General features: G+C 45.4%; 1 protein-coding gene across 1 annotated transcript in view; it reads right to left on the bottom strand.

Moving 5' to 3' along the window:
- Positions 1-4841: 4841 nt before the first annotated feature.
- Positions 4842-21445, bottom strand: part of parvaa (parvin, alpha a) — a 64232-nt gene continuing 47628 nt past the window's right edge. The window contains exons 5-11 of the mRNA XM_071416265.1: positions 9786-9897; positions 9484-9566; positions 8386-8447; positions 7095-7163; positions 6900-7001; positions 5747-5819; positions 4842-5117 (exon numbers count right to left, since the gene is read on the bottom strand). Of these exons, the coding sequence (XP_071272366.1) occupies positions 5041-5117; positions 5747-5819; positions 6900-7001; positions 7095-7163; positions 8386-8447; positions 9484-9566; positions 9786-9897 (578 nt within the window). The 3' untranslated portion in view covers positions 4842-5040. The remainder of the gene's footprint in view (positions 5118-5746; positions 5820-6899; positions 7002-7094; positions 7164-8385; positions 8448-9483; positions 9567-9785; positions 9898-21445) is intronic.

The following is a 21445-nucleotide window of genomic DNA, read 5'->3' as shown; positions in this document are numbered from 1 at the left end:
AGCACATAGTCTAGGGGAGGGTCTGGGTGGGCGTCCATCCACGGCGGCGGCTCCGGCACTGGTCGTGGTCCCCACCCCACCATAGTCACTACCCGCTTTCTTAAACCCACTGGAATAAGGGGCAGCACCGGACTAAGAGGCAGCACCGGACTAAGGGGCAGTACCGGACTAAGGGGCAGCACCAGGATAAGGGACAGCACCAGGATAAGGGGCAGCACCAGGATAAGGGACAGCACCAGGATAAGGGACAGCACCAGGATAAGGGGCAGTACCAGGATAAGGGGCAGCACCAGGATAAGGGGCAGCACCAGGCTAAGGGGCAGCTCCGGACTGAGGAACGGATCCTGGCTGGACGGCTCTGGCGGATCCTGGCTGTACGGCTCATGGCTGGCTGACGGATCTGGCTGCTCATGGCTGGCTGACGGATCTGGCTGCTCATGGCTGGCTGACGGATCTGGCTGCTCATGGCTGGCTGACGGATCTGGCTGCTCATGGCTGGCTGACGGATCTGGCTGCTCATGGCCGGCTGACGGATCTGGCTGCTCATGGCTGGCTGACGGATCTGGCCGCTCATGGCTGGCTGACGGATCTGGCCGCTCATGGCTGGCCGACGGATCTGGCTGCTCATGGCTGGCTGACGGCTCTGGACGCTCATGGCTGGCTGACGGCTCTGGACGCTCATGGCTGGCTGACGGCTCTGGACGCTCATGGCTGGCTGACGGCTCTGAACGCTCATGGCTGGCTGACGGCTCTGGACGCTCATGGCTGGCTGACGGCTCTGGACGCTCATGGCTGGCTGACGGCTCTGGACGCTCATGGCTGGCTGGCGGCTCTGGCAGATCCTGTCTGGTTGGCGGCTCTGGCAGATCCTGTCTGGTTGGCGGCTCTGGCAGATCCTGTCTGGTTGGCGGCTCTGGCAGATCCTGTCTGGTTGGCGGCTCTGGCAGATCCTGTCTGGTTGGCGGCTCTGGCAGATCCTGTCTGGTTGGCGGCTCTGGCAGATCCTGACTGACGAATGGCTCTAGCGGCTCCTGACTGACGATCGGCTCTGACGGCTCGGGACAGACGGGCGGCTCTGACGGCACTGGGCAGACGGATGGCTCAGATGGCGCTGGGGAGACGGATGGCTCAGATGGCGCTGGGGAGACGGATGGCTCAGATGGCGCTGGGGAGACGGATGGCTCAGATGGCGCTGGGGAGACGGATGGCTCAGATGGCGCTGGGGAGACGGATGGCTCAGATGGCGCTGGGGAGACGGATGGCTCAGATGGCGCTGGAGAGACGGATGGCTCTGGCCGGATAAGGCGCACTGTAGACCTGGTGCGTGGTGCCGGAACTGGAGGCACCGGGCTAAGGACACGCACCTTCAGGCTAGTGCGGGGAGAAGGAACAGGGCATACTGGACCCTGGATACGCACATTAGGCCTAGTGCGTGGTGCCGGCACTGGTGGTACCGGGCTGGGGACACGCACTTCAAGGCTAGTGCGGGGAGCAGGAACAGGGCATACTGGACCCTGGATACGCACATTAGGCCTAGTGCGTGGTGCCGGCACTGGTGGTACCGGGCTGGGGACACGCACTTCAAGGCTAGTGCGGGGAGCAGCAACAGGATGCACAGGACTCTGGAGACGCACAGGAGGCTTGGTGCGTGGCGTAGGCACTGGTGGTAATGGGCTGGAGACACGCACCATTGGACGAGTGCGTGGAGGAGGAACAGGGCTCTGGAGACACACTGGAAGCCTGGTGCGTGGTGTAGGCACTGGTGGAACTGGACTGGGGCGGGGAGGTGGCGCCGGAAATACCGGACCGTGCAGGCGTACTGGCTCCCTTGAGCATCGAGCCTGCCCAACCTTACCTGGTTGAATGCTCCCCGTCGCCCGACCAGTGCGGGGAGGTGGAATAACCCGCACCGGGCTATGTAGGCGAACCGGGGACACCATGCGTAAGGCTGGTGCCATGTAAGCCGGCCCGAGGAGACGCACTGGAGACCAGACGCGTTGAGCCGGCTTCATGGCACCTGGCTCAATGCCCAATCTAGCCCTACCAGTGCGGGGAGGTGGAATAACCCGCACCGGGCTATGCACACGTACAGGAGACACCGTGCGCTCTACTGCGTAACACGGTGTCTGCCCGTACCCTCGCTCTCCACGGTAAGCCTGGGAAGTGGGCGCAGGTCTCCTACCTGCCCTCGGCCCACTACCTCCTAGCCCCCCCCCCCCCCCCCCCCCCAAGAAATTTTTGGGTAGTACTCACGGGCTTCCAGCCTTGCCTCCGTGCTGCCTCCTCATATCGCCTCCTCTCGGCTTTCGCTGCCTCCAGCTCTTCACGAGCGAGGCGATATTCTCCCGGTTGTGCCCAAGGTCCCTTTCCTTCCAATATCTCCTCCCATGTCCAAGAATCCTTGATGCCTTGCTCCTGTTGCCGCTTGTCACGCTGCTTGGTCCGTTGGTGGGTAATTCTGTCACGATCGTCTACTGAAGAGAGTGAGGACCAAGGCGCAGCGCGTGAAAAGAACATCTTCTTTTATTCAGAAGAGAGAAAACATGAAACGAACACTATACATAAACTAAACAAACGACCGTGAAGCTATAAACTTTGTGCACACACACACAGGCTACAAACGTTCAAACATAGACAATTTCCCACAAACACCTAAAGCCTATGGCTACCTTAAATATGGCTCCCAATCAGAGACAACAATAACCAGCTGTCTCTGATTGAGAACCAAATCAGGTAACCATAGACTTTCCTAAATACACTCAACACAAACCCATACACTAAAACCAACACCCCCTTTACCATAATAAACACCCAAAACACAAACATACCCCATGTCACACCCTGACCTAACTAAAATAATAAAGAAAACAAAGAATACTAAGGCCAGGGCATGACAAGTACAGTGTATATGGATTGTAGTGTATATAATTTCAAACACACGGTGTTTGCACAACCCCAAGCCTGACAGATTTTCACACCTTTAGACAGCTGCAAAAGGATAGCTTCAGTATATAAAATTAGTGTTTTAACATTTAAACATTTAGGAATTTCATTTAGTTATACATTTTTTTATCATGTATGATACCTGAAAAACATTTGAGACTAAGTAAAATAACTTATTAAAAATCAGTCAGCACTTTAAGTGGTGTCTTCCTAGTAATGGCATACAGTATGTTTAAATGAAGGCACTTATCAAGGATTAGAAAGGGAATAGGGGATACCTAGTCAGTTGTACAACTGAATGCATTCAACTGAAATGTGTCTTCCGCATTTAACCCAACCCCTCTGAATCAGAGAGGTGCGGGGGGCTGCCTTAATCAACAACCACTTCGTCGGCGCCCAGTGGAAACAAGTAATGAAAGTAGAAAAGGGTAAGTGAATGAAAACAAGTTCATCATTACATCAACCTTTTGAAAGATAACATTTTAAAGAATGATGACAGCTTTGCACAGTCTTAGCATTCTCTCAACCAGCTTCACCTGGAATGCTTTTCCAACAATCTTGAAGGAGTTCCCACATATGCTGAGCACTTGTTGGCTGCTTTTCCTTGACTCTGTGGTCCTTCCTCATCCCAAACCATCTGAATTGGGTTGAGGTCAGGTGATTGTGGATGCCTGGTTATCTGATGCAGCACTCCATCACTCTCCTTATTGGTCAAATAGCCCTCACACAGCCTGGAGGTAGTCCCACTAAGCACAAACCAGATGTGATGGCGTATCGCTGCAGAATGCTGTGGTAGCCATGCTGGTTAAGTGTGCCTTGAATTCTAAATAAATCACAACAGTGTCACCAGCAAAGCACCCCCACACCATCACCCCTCCTCCATGCTTCACGGTGAGAACCACACATTTAGAGATCACCCGTTCACCTACTCTGCATCTCACAAAAACACAGCAGCTGGATCCAAATATCTAAATTTTGGACTCATCAGACCAAAGGACAGATTTCCACCGGTCTAATATCCATTGCTCATGTTTCTTGGCCCAAGCAAGGCTCTTCTTATTATTGGTGTCCTTTAGTAGTGGTTTCTTTGCAGCAACTTGACCACGAAGGCCTGATTCACACAGTCTCCTCTGAACAGCTGATGTTGAGATGTGTCTGTTACTTGAACTCTGTGAAGCATTCATTTGGGCTGCAATCTGAGGTGCAGTTAACTCTAATGAACTTATCCCCTGCAGCAGAAGTAATTCTGGGTCTTCCTTTCCTGAGAGCCAGTTTCATCATAGCGCTTGATGGTTTTTGCAACTGCACTTGAAGAAACTTTAAAAGTTCTTGACATTTTCCAGATTGACTGACCTGTCTTATAGTAATGATGGACTGGTGTTTCTCTTTGCTTATTTGAGCTGTTCTTGCCATAATATGGACTTGGTATTTTACCAAATAGGGCTATCTTCTGTATACCACCCCTACCTTGTCACAACACAACTGATTGGCTCAAATGCATTAAGGAAAGAAATTCCACAAATTAACTTTTAACAAGGCACACCTGTTAATTGAAATGCATTCCAGGTGACTACCACATGAAGCTTGTTGAGAGAATGCTAAGAGCGCGCAAAGCTGTCATCAAGGCAAAGGGTGGCTACTTTGAAGAATCTCAAATATATTTTGATTAGTTTAACACTTTTTTGGTTACTGCATGATTCCATATGTGTTATTTCATAGTTTTGATGTCTTCACTATTATTCTACAATGTAGAAAACAGTAAAAATAAAGAAAAACCCTGAAATGAGTAGGTGTGTCCTAACTTTTGACTGGTACTGTATATTTAGTGTAGTTGCAGACAAGTAAAAGAATGGCACATACAATTTATAGTTATTATTATGGCACATACAATATTTGGTACAATCTGGTATTCTGGTACACATTTCAATATTTGGTATTTGGTACAATCAAATTGTTGTTTCATAATATAAATTCTTAATGTCTTGGATTGGTTCGTAGTGCTCTTGGCAAAATTAAAAGGCTTCCCTTGAAGCATGCAATTGTGAAAATTGCGATTGAATATTTACCAGTAAAATGAGTGCCCACAACACCACATATTCAGTCCACATTTCTGTATCTGGTGAAGAGATTATACAGCACCCTCAGCGTGGACTTGAGGTCACAGTTCACAATATCTGGGAAATAATAACATATGAATAAACACATACAGATAGCAGTCACTAAAAACATATTTTCGAATAGAAATCGAGGAGGATATGGCATAAAGGAAGTGTTTTGACCCTGAGAAAAGCATTCTGATTCAGGAATGACAAATCGTACTGCCAATGAAAAAGTACACTGAACATGAATGTGTGTTTCAACATGTAGTCATAGACACACTACTACATAATTCTAAGGGGTTAAAAAACACATTAATTACACACACAGAACCCAAAAAGAAAACCCATTCACAAAGGGGCTTGGTGTGTGGTGCTTCTACTTCAACATAGTGTGGCATTTGATATTATCTGAATGGATTGGTAGAGTGAAAGAGCAAAAAGACAAACTTCTTCCAGACTTGGTTGTATGTGAGAATACTGCTGTCAGGGCTTAGCGCCTGACAGAATTCTCATAAACAAATAATTTATTTAGAGACAGATACAATTAAAACACTGACACATTGAATTATCAGGAGTTATATGTATTGCTCCATATGGCTTTGCACTAAATGTTCAGCATCGGAATAAAAAATAAAAAAATATTTAAAAAACATAATAATTGTCCATAGCAACTATATAATTGCATCCTAAAAGAGAACACCTACCTTCAGGCCTGGGTCTGGGTCTCTCCAGACCTCCATCTTGCATCAGCTCAAAGGAGAAGGACACGTTGTACACCTGCATGACAGAAACACAATGACAGCAACATTACACAACAGAAGAGCCCCGCAAAGGTAGGCTACAGTATGAGGAAACAGCTCTCCAACGAACACACAATGCATACAATTCACACAAGTCATCACAGTTCCCCAGCCACATGTTCCTCGGTGTGGAAACATCAGCTCAATAAACCCATAACCCCCTTTCAGCTGAAAAAAACACTCACTCTGCACCAGCTAAAACATTAGAGGAAGGGGGAGGTGTTTCAGTCAGAATGTGGTTGTTATTTGGTTGAGTTGGTTCATGTAAAAGTGTGGTACTGAGTGTCAGTGCAGCGCCTGGTATTTCTTAGAACAGATCAGCTAGGGGTTGAAGGAGATTTAGGAAATATGGAGGGTAATTAGCAGCCAAAGCTTGAGAGAGTGAGAGTGAGAGCGAGAGAGAGAGAGAGAGAGAGAGAGAGAGAGAGAGATCTTGAGACAGAGCTAGAGAGAGAGTGAGTGGGATAGGGAGAGCAGGAGAGAGAGAGGGCGGTGTAGAAATCAAGCAAGATCAACCATTGGAGGATTCCTTCAGGAGCGTAGAGGGCACTCCTTTATAGTGCCTGTCTCTGAAAGGACCCCTTGTCCCTGCTCCCCTCCCTCTCTCTGCATTAGTGCTAATCTCTTGGCCACTTATTGATTTCCTGTGCAGGAGCAGATTACAGATGCTGCCTGCGGGTGGGTGCCCACTCTGCTTGGCACAGCACAGCCTGCAGGAGAGGACCCAGGCTCAGGTTTGACAGGGAGTCCCTTTAGAAAGCCTGCTAAGAATAGCTGTCAAGAGGCTTTGGGTTGCACATTGTCTGTCGGGCAGTAAGGAATAATCTACATGATAAATACTAATATCACCAAATCATTTTGAAGGATTATAACTCTTGAATTTAACAATGATGCAAATGATTGAATTATGTTTTATTCCAATGGATTTTTCAACAATTAGTGCCATAAAATCATAATTTGCTGGAAATGTATGAAACTAGTGTGTTCACTGTCATTAAAGTGCACCACACATAGAACATATACAATTTAGCAAAATGGAGAGTAAATGTCAACATACCTTTTGCTCAAAGTTCTCAGGTGTCAGGAAGAAATTATAGAGCGGAACAAAGTAGCCCTCCAGCAGTCCCAACAGCAGAACCAGGTAAACACCGTCAGCAAACTACATGTGAAAAAAACTAAAACATGGTTCTTCTTATCAATATACAAGTTGAGGTATGATTCTCGTTAGATAATTCTAGTTCATATACTGTACCTGTGTGTCCAGTTCAGCCACCTCCAGATTGAGCTTGTTCAAGTGTTTGTTCACAAAGGTGATGAGAGTCTGTGGAAACAGCAGCCATTTACAGTGAGATCCTGAAGTATTTGGACAGTGACATGTGTTTATGTTATGGCTCTGTTCTCCAGCACTTTGGATTTGAAAATAGTACAAGACTGCGATCTTAAAGTGCAGACTGTCAGCTTTAAATTGAGGGTATATTCAATTGGGAAATTAGAGCACTTTTTGTACATAGTCCCCCAATTATAGGGAACCAAAAGTATTTGGACAAATTCAGTTATATGTGTATTAAAGGCCCAGTACAGTCACAAATGTAATTTTCCTTTGTTGTATATATATTTCCAGACTAGGTTGGAATAATACTGTGACATTTTGAAAATTATGATAATGCCCATTTAGTGTAAGAGCTGTTTGAAAAGACAGACATTTCAGCCTGTTTTGTTGGGATGAAGATTTGGTCTTCCATGGTGACATCACCATGCGGTAAATTAGTTAATAGACCAATAAGAGAGTTCCAAACCTCTCTGCCTATAACAGAACATTTTCAATTCCCCCATCCCCACTCAGACCACTTGCAGACAGTCCAAGCAAAATTATTGCTTGAGAAACTGCTCTTTGCTAAGAAGCTATTTTTTATATATTTGTAACTATTTTAATTGAAAACAATTACAGTAAGGAACTTAAATGTTACCCAGAAATGATTTGATATTGAGAGAAAAAAACGTCTGCATTGGACATTTAAATTATTCAAACATTTTGTATTTGTTCCTATATTCTTAATGTGTGACTCTACAAACTTGTTGGATGCATTTGCAGTTTGTTTTGGTTGTGTTTCAGATTATTTTGTGCCCAATAGAAATTAATGGTAAATAATGTATTGTGTCATTTGAATTTTTTACCATTAATTTATTTTGGACACTAAATAATCTAAAACTCAATCAAAACAAACTGAAAATGCATTAAAACAAGTTTGTAGTCACAAGTTAAGAATATGGGACCAAATACAACACTTTTGACTACTTTAATACACACAAAACTGTAAGTGAATTTGTCCAAATACTTTTGGTTCCCTAAAATGGGGGGACTATGTACAAAATGTGCTGTAATTTCATAACTGTTCATCAGATATGGATGAAAATACCCTACAATCAAAGCTGACCGAATGCGCTTTAACCTCAGTCATTGTATCATGTGCTGGAGTAGAGCCAAAACAATAGCAACAGTACAATAAAACACTGCTACAGTATTAACAAATAACACACAGTACCTTTTTCACCACATTGAGCTTGTCTGGAGCATGGTCAAACAGGGTGTCAAAAGCATCTCGCTCTTAATGGACGGAGAGAACAGTCATACCATTACTCACAGAAACGATGCAAAAAATGTCACGGTAGTCAATGACAAGTACTGAAAACTGTGCCTTGAAGACCAAAAATGTCCATTGTTCACAGTGACTCAGTAGAGAATAAACAGTGAGCACCTACCATGTCTCCGAGATAAAGCCATGAGGGAAACGAGAAGAAAACAAGTTCTAAACCTACATTTGGTCTGCAAGGACAGCTCACAAAGAACTGAATGACATTTATATAACAGCACACTTCTATTCTACAAGTCCTATTGATACGTTTATGTCAACCAGATAAACAGGAATGTTGGTGGTGAATACAGTAATGTTGATGGAGTACATAATAGGTTAACTTTGGTGAACATTTAACAAAATGGATGTCTCCATTGTGGTATTGTCAGAGGAGCCAGGCATGTTGGGTCAAGGGGCTGCTGCAACATCCCAACAGCTATCACACAAAGGAGGCTATGGCTTGGACACACACACACATACACAGGCACAGCGCTCCTTCTCTTCATGGTGTAATCTCTAATGACAGTGGCAGGGCTGGGCAGCAGTCCAGGTCGTATGATAACAACCCTGTGACCATGACTATAATATGAGAGCACTGCGCGCCCACTTATCTCCCCAGCTGCTCTGGGCCTGCCGGACCGCTCCAAACCTCAGCTGGGCCTGTGCTACACTGGCAAGGAACCACACATCCCTGTCCATACAATGGTCTACTGTGTTCATAGATGCTGGCGAAACAATTGTGCTTGAACACCTATAATAGAATGCAGTTATTTCAGAAAATAGCCTTTCATAAAGGCTGCAGGAGGGATTGCATTTGAGAGAGGAAAATGTATAAGTACTAAATATTGGAAATAAGGTGGCATAGTGTTTTTGGGAGGGGCAATGATATCATGTGGCGTACTAAGGTACTACTAAGGTGTACTAAGGTAAACCTCTCTCTATCTCTGACATAACAGACTGAATGAGGAGTGCGAGTTCTATCAATGAGGAAAGAGGCGAGCTGAGAGCCGAGCTGAGAGCTGACATACCCTGTATTGCCTGTGATCTCCTCCTGAATCTGGCGGGACTGAAGAATTCCTTTCCTTTTCTGAGAAAAAAGACAGACAAAATGCCAAATGAAACAGGAGAATCTGCCTTGCATTAAAGGGGCCTATAATTGTATCTAAAGAGTGGGAGTATTTCATTATTATTCATCACATTTATAAGCATGTATAGCAAAGTTATTTTCACATGTAACTAATATGCATACAACTTCAGATACTTAGGTTATTTCAAATATCATCCATGTGTACTATATTTCAAGCCAAATAAGAACCACTACTTGGATGGACACGTGGTCAGGAAGTCTGATTGGTGCTCTGAAGTGTTGAGACAGCGCCACCAACAGGTGAAGAATGGCCACTATACTCTTAGCATGTACAGCTGGTCAAGAGAGACAGAAAAGGGGATTTGCTTTAGCTTTGAATGGTTGAAAGAACAATCAATAAAGTAAACAAGGCTTTGATTTCTCCCTACTAAAATGCTAAATTAAAGGAGAGGTATCTAAAAGCCCTCTGATATCTGTTTGATCCTTTCAGGCTAAGTGGATCAGAACAGAAGAGTGTGTTACATCCCCCGTAAGTGTTTTTCCTCAGCTTAAAAGAATAGGTTGAAAGCAGGGAACAATTGCATTGATTCGGTTAGCACTTGGGTGACAAAAGTCTGCGGTAAATTTGATCAAAGACTCCATCATGTAATACAAGTGTTTCTCTTTTTGATGTAGTTATTTCATGCATTCATGCTTCTTTCAAAACAAAACAATGACCTTGAAGAATGTGTACAGTACCTTCAGAAAATATTCATACCGCTTGACATATTCCACAACTCTAAATGGATGAAAAAATACATTTCTCCTCACCCATCTACAGCTAGCCTAGCGGTTAAGAGCGTTGGACCAGTAACCGCAAGGTTGTTGGTTCGAATCCCAGATCCAGCAAGGTGTAAAAATCTGCCATTCTACCCTTGAACAAGGCAGTTAACCCCCAACAACAACTGCTCCCCGATGACGTTGTTTAAGGCAGCCCCTCACCTCTCTTATTCAGAGGGGTTTGGTTAAATGCGCAAGACACATTTCAGTTGAATGCATTCAGTATCTATCCCCTTTCCTGACACACAAAACCTCGGACCGCCGAGTGCTGAAGCGCGTAGCACTGGCCCGGGTATCCAGGAAGGATATTGACCTCATCCCGTCAGTAGAGGATGCCTGGTTGTTCTTTTAAAGTGCTTTCCTCACCATCTTAAATAAGCATGCCCCATTCAAAAAATGTAGAACTAAGAACAGATATAGCCCTTAGGTCACTCCAGACCTGACTGCCCTTGACCAGCACAAAAACATCCTGTGCCGTACTGCATTAGCATCAAATAGCCCCCGCTATATGCAACTTTTCAGGGAAGTCAGGAACCAATCAGTTACACAGTCAGTTAGGAAAGCTAAGGCTAGCTTTTTTCAACAGAAATTTGCATCCTGTAGCACTAATTTCAAAAAGGTTTTGGGACACTGTAAAGTCCATGGAGAATAAGAGCACCTCCTCCCAGCTGCCGTGAGGCTAGGAAACACTGTCACCACTGACAAATCTACTATAATCGAGAATTTCAATAAGCATTTTTCTACGGCTGGCCATGCTTTCCACCTGGCTACCCCTACCCGGCCAAAAGCTCTGCACCCCCCGCAGCAACTTGCCCAAGCGGTCATCCCCCTATTCAAAGGGGGAGACACTCGAGACCAAAACTGTTGAAGATCTATATCCTGCCCTGCCTTTCTAAAGTCTTTGAAAGCCAAGTTAACAAACAGATCACCGACCATTTCGAATCCCACCGTACCTTCTCCACTATGCAATCTGGTTTCCGAGCTGGTCATGGGTGCACCTCAGCCACCCTCAAGGTCCTAAACGATATCATAACCACCATCAATAAAAGACAGTACTGTGCAGCCATATTCATCGACCTGGCCAAGGCCTTCAACTCTGTCAATCACTGCATTCTTATCGGCAGACTCAACAGCCGTGGTTTCTCAAATGACTGCCTCGCCTGGTTCACCAACTACTTCTCAGACAGAGTTCAGTGTGTCACATCGGAGGGCCTGTTTTCCGGACCTCTGGAAGTCTCTATGGGGGTGCCACAGAGTTAAATTCGCTGACCTACTCTTTTCTATGTATATATCAATGATATCGCTCTTGCTGCTGGTGATTCTCGGATTCAACTCTACGCAGACGACACCATTCTGTATACTACATCTGGCACTTCCTCGGACACTGTGTTAACAAACCTCCAAACAAGCTTCAATGCCATACAACACTCCTTCCATGGCCTACAACTGCTCTTAAATGCTAGTAAAAGGTGCTGCCCTCACCTGCCTGCCTGCCTAGCATCACTACACTGGACAGTTCTGACTTAGAATATGTGGACAACTACAAATACCTAGGTGTCTGGTTAGACTGTAAACTCTCCTTCCAGAATAACATTAAGCATCTCCAATCCAAAATTAAATCTGGAATCGGCTTCCTATTTCGCAACAAAGCCTCCTTCACTCATGCTGCCAAACATACCCTCATAAAACTGACTATCCTACCGATCCTTGCCTTTGGCGATGTCATTTACAAAATAGCCTCCAACTGTCACGGCCGTTGAAAGGAGAGGACCAAGGTGCAGCGTGGTGAGCGTACATTTTCTTTATTTAATCAAAATGACGCCGAACAAAAACAATAAACACTACAAAAACAAACCGTGAAGCTCAAAGGCTATGTGCCCTAAACAAAGTCAACTTCCCACCAAGACAAGTGGAAAAAAGGGCTACCTAAGTATAGTTCTCAATCAGAGACAACAATAGACAGCTGCCTCTGATTGAGAACCACACCCAGCCAAACACAAAGAAATAGAAAACATAGAAATAAAGACACTAGAATGCCCACCCTAGTCACACCCTGGCCTAACCAAAATAGAGAATAAAAACCTCTCTATGGCCAGGGTGTGACAGTAATCCCCCCCCCCCCCAAAGGTGCGGACTCAGGCCGCAAAACCTAACTCTAAAGGGGAGGGTCCGGGTGGGCTTCCTTTACGGTGGGGCCTCTGGTGCGGGGACCCTCGCCGCCGACCCCGTACTGGGCACCCTCGTTGCGGGCCCCGGACCGGAGGCCGTCGCTGGGGGCCACGGACCGGGGGCCGTCGCTGGGGGCCACGGACCGGAGGCCGTCGCTGGGGGCCACGGACCGGGGATCGTCGCTGGAGGCTCCGGACTGGGCATCGTCGCTGGAGGCTCCGGACTGGAGACCGTCGCTGGAGGCTCCGGACTGGAGACCGTCGCTGGAGGCTCCGGACTGGAGACCGTCGCTGGAGGCTCCGGACTGGAGACCGTCGCTAGACTCCGGACTGGCCCCGTGGAGCAGGCACCGGACTCACCAGGCTGGGGAGACCTACTGGAGGCTTGGTCCGTGGAGGAGGCACAGGATGAACCGGGCTGTGGGGGAGAACTGGAGATCTGGTGCGTAGCCTTGGCACCACTCTTCCAGGCTGAATGCCCACTCTAGCCCGGCACCTCCAGAGCGCAGGCACAGGTCGAACCGGGCTGTAGGGGAGCACTGGAGCTCTGGTGCTTAGCACTTGCACCGCTCCTCTTGGCTGCATGGCCACTTTAGCCCGGCACGTGCGTGGAGCTGGAACAGGCCGCACTGGGTTCTCCTGGCGAACTGGGGAAACCGTGCGTAGAGCCGGCGCAGGACTCACCGGGCTGTGGAGGCGCACTGGAGGTCTGGAGCGCCAAGCTGGCACAAGACGTGCAGGGCTGGGGAGGCGCACAGGAGGCTTAGTGCGTGGGGCTGGCACAGTCTTCACCAGACGGCTAGCACGCACCTCAGGACGAGTATGGAGAGCTAAACCAGGTGACATCGAACAGAGGACACGCTCCGTAGGGCGAATGTCCTGCCTCATGCACCAACACAGCAGCTCTCTCATAGCTCTCTCCTCCAATCTCCCCATCAACTCCTTCACTGTCTCTGCTTCACTACCGTCGCTCCCCTCCAAGTTCACCCCGACTGGGCTGCCTCTCCTGGCCACGCTGCTTGGTCCTTTGTTGGTAGGAAGTTCTGTCATGGCCGTTGAAAGGAGAGGACCAAGGTGCAGCGTGGTGAGCGTACATTTTCTTTATTTAATCAAAATGACGCCGAACAAAAACAATAAAAACTACAAAAACAAACCGTGAAGCTCAAAGGCTATGTGCCCTAAACAAAGTCAACTTCCCACCAAGAAAAGTGGAAAAAAGGGCTACCTAAGAATGGTTCTCAATCAAAGACAACGATAGACAGCTGCCTCTGATTGAGAACCACACCCGGCCAAACACAAAGAAATAGAAAACATAGAAATAAAGAAACTAGAATGCCCACCCGTGTCACACCCTGGTCTAACCAAAATAGAGAATAAAAACCTCTCTATGGCCAGGGCGTGACACCAACACTCTACTCAGCAAATTGGATGTAGTCTATCACAGTGCCATCTGTTTTGTCACCAAAGCCCCATTTACTACCCAGCACTGCGACCTGTATGCTCTCGTTGGCTGGTCCTCGCTTCATATTCGGCGCTAAACCCACTTGCTCCAGATCATCTATAAGCCTTTGCTAGGTAAAGCCCCGCCTTAGCTCACTGGTCTCCATAGCAACACCCAACCGTAGCAGGTATATTTCACTGGTCATCCCCAAAGCCAACATCTGCTTTGGCCGCCTTTCCTTCCAGTTCTCTGCTGCCAATGACTGGAACGAATTGCAAAAATCCCTGAAGCTGGAGACTTATATCTCCCTCACTAACTTTAAGCATCAGCTCTCAGAGCAGCTTACTGATCACTGTACCTGTACACAGCCCATCTGTAAATAGCACACCCAACTATCTCATCCCCATATTGTTATTTATTTTTGTTGCTCTTTTGCACCCCAGTATCTCTACTTGCACATCATCATCTGCACATGTATCATTCCAGTGTTAATGCTAAATAATTATAATTAATTGTATAATTAATTATAATTGTAATTATTTCGCCACTATGGCCTATTTATTGCCTTACCACCCTAACCTTACTACATTTGCACACACTGTACATATATTTTTCTATTGTGTTTTTGACTGTACGTTTGTTTATCCCATGTGTAACTCTGTGTTGTTGTTTTTGTCACACTGATTTGCTTTACCTTGGCCAGGTCGCAGTTGTAAATGAGAACTTGTTCTCAACTGGCCTACCTGGTTAAATAAAGGTGAAATAAAATAAAAATAATAAAACATAAAAATGTTCTGTCCTCGGTTGCAACACTCACTACCAAGTTCCAAACTGCCTCTGGAAGCAACGTCAGCACAAGAACTGTTCTTCCATGGCCGAGCAACTGCACACAAGCCTAAGATTACCATGCACAATGCCAAGCGTCGGCTGGAGTGGTGTAAAGCTCGCCGCTATTGGACTCTTGAGCAGTGGAAACGCGTTCTCTGGAGTGATGAATCACGCTTCACCATCTGGCAGTCCAACGGACATATCTGGGTTTGGCGGATGCCAGGAGAACACTACCTGCCCGAATGCATAGTGCCAACTGTAAAGTTTGGTGGAGGAGGAATAATGGTCGGGGCTGGTTCGGGCTAGGCCCCTTAGAGAGAATACAGTAGACGGCACGTGTAGAACGCTTGATTTATGACCCTATGTCCGGATGACGTGTGCATGCCCAAATATGGGCATCCGGTCAGGACATCCTGGCGTGAAGTTATCACGTGGTTATGCCCATATAAGTCCATCCTGCTCCTGTTGTCACGTGTTACGAGTGTGTGTTAATTTATGCATATATTGCATTTATTCCTTTGAAGTTGTCATGATGATTGATGTGTAGGGACCTCGTTGAACTGGGGGGGATGTGTTTGAACATTTCAAAGAGGATGGCCCCACCCCCCCTATTTTATTGCCCTTAGCGCTGTTGTCTATGAAGCAGGAATGTTCTGGGAGTATTGTGTTGGGGGAAGACGCATTATAAGTAAGACCCAGAACAACACATGCGGCCCCAGAACACTAAACAAGACTTTAAAAATAAACCCAGAACATTAAACAGAAAATTATGTCTCCTAGGCCAATAGGCCAATTCTCGGGGTGCTATGCGCCTCTTGTCACGAACCCAATGATAAAAGCATCGAGGACATCATAAATGTTGATGAAAATACAAGTGTTATGTATGGAACTTTAGATAAACTTCTCCTTAATGCAACCGCTGTGTCAGATTTCAAAAAAGCTTTACCGAAAAAGCACACCATGCAATAATCTGAGTACAGCGCTCAGAAACAAAACCAAGCCATACCGATACCCGCCATGTTGTGGTGTCAACAGAAGTCATAAATAGCATTATAAATATTCACTTACCTTTGATGATCTTCATCAGAATGCACTCCCAGGAATCCCAGTTCCACAATAAATGTTTGTTTTGTTCGATAACGTCCATAATTTATGTCCAAATACCTCCTTTTTGTTCACGCGTTTAGTTCCAAATCCAAATTGATGACGCGCAGCCAGACAAAAGTCAACCAGTTACGTTACAGTTCATAGAAACATGTCAAACGATGTATATAATCAATCTTTAGGATGTTTTTAACATAAATCTTCAATAATGTTTCAACCGGAGAATTCCTTTGTCTGTAGAAATGCGATGGAACGCAGCTAACTCGCACGGGGCACGCCTGAGTAAGCTTGTGGCACTCTGCCAGAGCCCTGACTCAAACAGCTCCCATTCCCCCCTCCTTCACAGTAGAAGCATCAAACAAGGTTCTAAAGACTGTTGACATCTAGTGGAAGCCTTAGGAAGTGCAATATGACACTGTATATTGGATAGGCAAACCTACAAACCTCAGATTTCCCACTTCCTGGTTGGATTTTTTCTCAGGTTTTTGCCTGCCATATGAGTTCTGTTATACTCACAGACATCATTCAAACAGTTTTAGAAACTTCAGAGTGTTTTCTATCCAAATCTACTAATAATATGCATATCTTAGCTTCTGAGACTGAGTAGCAGGCAGTTTACTCTGGGCACCTTATTCATCCAAGCTACTCAATACTGCCCCCAGCCATAAGAAGTTAAACAACAATCCGATTAAAAAACACAAATACAGGCGCTAAAAACCTATATGTAACATGGATCCTTCCAGAATACCACAAGAACACACATCATTAATTTCCCAAATGGATGAGCCAACAGACATAATTCAAACAGTTGAAACCCTGTTATCTCAGATTCCTGCCGAACTCCAAGCTTTAATTAATCATATGAATGAGTCCGGGACGACCGATGAAAACCCGTTATCCCAGATCCCTGACACCCTCATATCGTTAATTAACCAGATGAATGAGAGCATAAGATCTTCTACACAGGACCCCACACAGACCCCACCATTAACTCCCATGTCCGAAGAGTCTGAAACGCAATACGATGTTTTTGAGGAATTGGAAAATTGTCTAATAAATCAGGAGGGAGATGGTCTTGATAGAAGTGTCCGGGTTGTGTACCGAAATAATATCAGCAATAAAGAGATTCGACAGTTTTTCAATTTCACATGGCTGAATCAGAATCTTGACTATGCGGTGTTTTATGTGATGATACTCTGGATGAACTGTTAGACAGGGCAATAGCTTATGGCGAACCTCGTGATGTCTTACAGTTGGAAATTTGTGGAGATAGCATGCAAAATACTGTATCTCTGGTTTTACCTAATGGTGCCGCAGATCTTGAACAATTTATAGCCCTGCTGGAACGACTTGTTCAATCAAATTTATCCATCATAGCCGATAGGACCCTCGAGCTTGTAGTGCAAATAATACGTCAACCCCAGGGTGGTGGGGGTCAGAGAAGGAAGCTAGATAGTCTCATGCAATCAGAAATCATAAGCAATAAAAGGGCATATCTCATAAATGTTCACAATCCTGGTAATAAGCTATGCTTTGCAATAGGCCTAGCACATTTACTCAACCCTGGATGTACGGATCTAGCGGCGTTACACAAGGCTAGAGAGCTCCAAACGGCCGTGGGTCTAAGTATACAGGATGCGGTGGCTTTCTCTGACATAGTCAAATTTGAAAACTTTCTGAACATCAAGATTGTGATTTTGTACCACAGTAGAGCTAATGCAGCTCTCTTGAAATTCCAAAAAACCCCACAACCTCATCCTCAGATTCTGTACTTTTGTGTGCAAAACGACCATTATTATGCTATTACCAACATCACAGCATTTTTAGGCGCACCATATGTGTGTCCAGCCTGTTATACATGCTACACCCGAAAGGGGGTGCACTCTTGTCATTATAACTGTTCAGTATGTCTGGATGAAACATGTCCGATGCAGCCCGTAAACCTAACACCCTGTGCGGATTGTCAACGCACATATCGTTTGTCCTACTGCTACGAAAAACACAAAATTGAAACATGACACCCCAAGGCCTGTAAATCTGTAAGCAGTTGTGACATTAACAAGAAATGTCCAAAATGCCATTGCAATTATATCCTTAAAATAGACAACCCTAAACCTCATGTGTGTGGAATCATACATTGCCCAATCTGTAAAGGGCCTTTGAAAAGCAGACGCAGAAGTGGTTCAAGAAGTGCCACACGAGTGCTATATTCAGCCCTTGGCTGAAGATGAACATTCAGAGAAATACGTTTTTTATGATTTTGAGACTAAGCAGCATTCAGGGGTTCATTTGCCTAGTTTTGTATCTACCCTGACTTTCAAGGGTGAAAAGTGGTCGGCAGAGGGACCCAATTGTGCACTGCTCTTTCTAAAACATTTTAGAAAACCCCAGAACAGAAACTTCACGTTTATAGCGCACAATTCTAGAGCCTATGACTCCTAGCTTCTTTTGAACCCCTTGATACAGCAAGGCGTTGCACCCAGTGTCATAGCTCAAGGTAGTAAAATCTTGTGTTTTGTAGACCCCGCCTTCAACTAGAGATACATTGACAGTTTAGGTTTCTTACCCATGAGATTGGCTCAAATGCCTGAGGCCTTGGGTTTTGAAAACTCTGTGAAAGGTTGGTTTCCCCATTTCTTCACATCTGAGGAGAATCTACATTATATCGGATCTTATCCCAGCCCCGAAATGTACAGGTGTGATCAAATGTCTCCCAAAGAGCGAGAGAGATTCATGACGTAGTATGAGACAGTAAGACATAGCACCTTTGATTTCCATAAAGAGATGGAATCATACTGTGACAATGACGTGGTTATACTTCGTGACGGATGCCTCAGATTCTGAGAAGAGGTAATCAAAGATGCCTGCATTGACCCCTGGAGTTGTACACCTATTGCATCGGCATGCATGAAAACCTATCGTACACACTTTCTACCTACAGCATCTATAGCTATCCCCTCGTCTGACAACTACCGAAGCCAATTCAAGTCATACTCTAGTGGGTCCATTCAATGGTTGGAGTACTTGGCCCAGGATAAAGACATTTTTATTCAACATGGTTTGAATAGGGGTGAGAAGGCGTTTGGGCCTTATCGTGTAGATGGATACACACAGATTGAAGGTGTTGAGACCGTGTTTGAGTACAACGGTTGTTTCTTCCACGGTTGTAAATCTTTCTTTCTGCCCCAGGCCATGTGTGTCCTAATCCAAAAGACTTTTGGGGAAATGTACCAAGAGTTCCAAGACAAATTGGAATCTTTACAGGCTACTTACGGGTTGAAAGTGAATGTGATGTGGGAGCATGAGTGGACCGCACTCAAAAAGTCTGATCCACATGTTCGAGCCTTCCTTTCCAGCTTTGACACACCAGAACCCTTGGAACCACGACAGGCCTTGTATGGAGTCCGTATCCATACATACATTGCGGTATGTAGCGCATCCCGACGAGACAATGGGATATGTATATTTTACATCCCTTTATCCTCATGTAATGAGTTCCTCATGGTATCCTATGGGGCATCCTGAAATTATTCACCGCGACTTTGACTTACTCCAAAACTATTTTGGTCTGATCAAAGCAACTGTCTACCCTCCTAGGGGTTTGTTTATACCAGTGTTGCCTTACAAGGGACCTCAAGGAAAACGTTTCTTTCCCCTTTGTCGCACCTGCAGTGAAAACGACAACCAGGAAAAGCCTTGTGATCACTCAGATCAAGAAAGAGCCCTGACAGGTGTATGGGTCACAGTTGAATTCTCTAAGGCTCTAGAGATGGGGTATCGTGTGGACAAAATCTTTGAAGTGTGGAACTTTTCCAGGAAATCACTATTTTTAAAGAGTACATCAAGACCTTCTTGAGATGCAAGCAAATGGCTTCAGGCTATCCTGCATCGGTCACAGATCAAGAGAGTAAAGACAAGTACATTCAAGACCATCACGACAGAGAAGGCATACAAAACCAAAAGAAATGTGTTGAAATTGTACTTAAACTCTCTTTGGGGGAAGCTTTCCCAGAGAAGCAACATGCTAACAACGTCGATCATTAAAGACCCCGAAGAATTTGGGGAATTTGTTTTTTCGGACAAATACGAAATTTCACATTTTTCATTCTTGAGTCAAGACATTGCCCTGGTGCAATGGAGATGTAACAAGAAGTGGGTTCTACCCCCGGGTAATGTAAATGTGTTTCTTGCAGCATTTACCACGGCCTTTTGCCGACTGGAACTGTGGAGCAGCTTCAGAGGTGGGTTCTTTACCACGACACAGACTCTGTGGTCTATGTAAGCAAACAGGGTGATTGGAAGCCCCCACTTAGCAACTATCTGGGTGGTTTAACGAGTGAACTCGAAGACAGTGAACATATCACAGAATGGTCCTCCTGTGGTCCCAAAAGCTATGCTTTCAGGACTAAAGACAATCACGTGGTGTTGAAAGCCAAAGGCGTGACTCAAAACGATGAAAATGCCCCGCATGTAAACTTGGAATCAATCACACGCTTGGTCGAGGGGTTCATAAACGACCGGAATAGTGACTTGGAGATTTTGAGCTCCTACAAAAAAATTGTTAGGGGTAAAAAGGGCTTCCATCTAAGGAATGCCCCACTTACTAAAAGATTCAGGGTAGTCTATGACAAGAGACTGCTTTTACCTGACGGGACCACATTGCCCTTTGGCTACTGACTTATGTTACAAGCCCCAGTGTGTCTTAAAGCTTATGATATAATGGCTGCTGTAGAAGGTTTTGACCCCCGGTTGCAACTACCATTTTCGGCCTTAAATCGCAGGCCCCTCCAATAGCGGTAAAACTTGTTTTGTAAAAAGTATTTTAGAGAATTCTGAACATGTGTTATCTCAGAAGCATGACAATATTGTGTGGTGTTATTCATGTTATCAACCTTTGTATGATGAACTGTTGAAGAAAATAAAAATCTAGTTTTTTGAAGGAATACCTGAATCCCTGTCTGATGATGAACTTTTACTCCTCATAAAAACAATCTGTGGGTTTTGGACGATATGCTATTTGCAGGTAGCGAACATCCTGAAATTGCATGAGCTTTTACCCAATATACTCATCATAGAAACCTGTCCGTGCTTTACTTGGTGCAGAATGTGTTTCACCAAGGTAAAAATAGCCGTACCATTAGTTTGAACGCCAATTACATGCTTTTGTTCAAAAACCCTAGAGACAAACTACAAATTAACACTCTAGCTCAGCAGATGTACTCGGGAAGGAAGTCCTACTTCATGGAGCGTTATGAGGACGCTACCAAAGCGCCATTTTCATATTTAATCGTGGATTTAAAAGCAAATACTCCAGAACACCTGAGGCTCCAAACCAGCCTGTTCCCGTGGGAGTGGCCAGCTGCTTACATTCCTAAAAAGTAACCGCTATGTCTCTGTGTTTAAAAAGAAACCTGCTCCTCTTGAGAAGCCTAGTTGGGGCTACCGCTAAAGAATGGAAGGCCATCTTGGGTCACTGTTCTTCAGATCTCATCAGTGGCGTGCCGTGGGCCTGGGGCCTAGGCC

Source organism: Salvelinus alpinus, chromosome 9, assembly GCF_045679555.1.
Source record: "Salvelinus alpinus chromosome 9, SLU_Salpinus.1, whole genome shotgun sequence".
NCBI classification, from domain to species: domain Eukaryota; kingdom Metazoa; phylum Chordata; class Actinopteri; order Salmoniformes; family Salmonidae; genus Salvelinus; species Salvelinus alpinus.
Note: the sequence above shows the minus strand (reverse complement) of the source record. Positions and strands in the feature narration are given on the sequence as shown.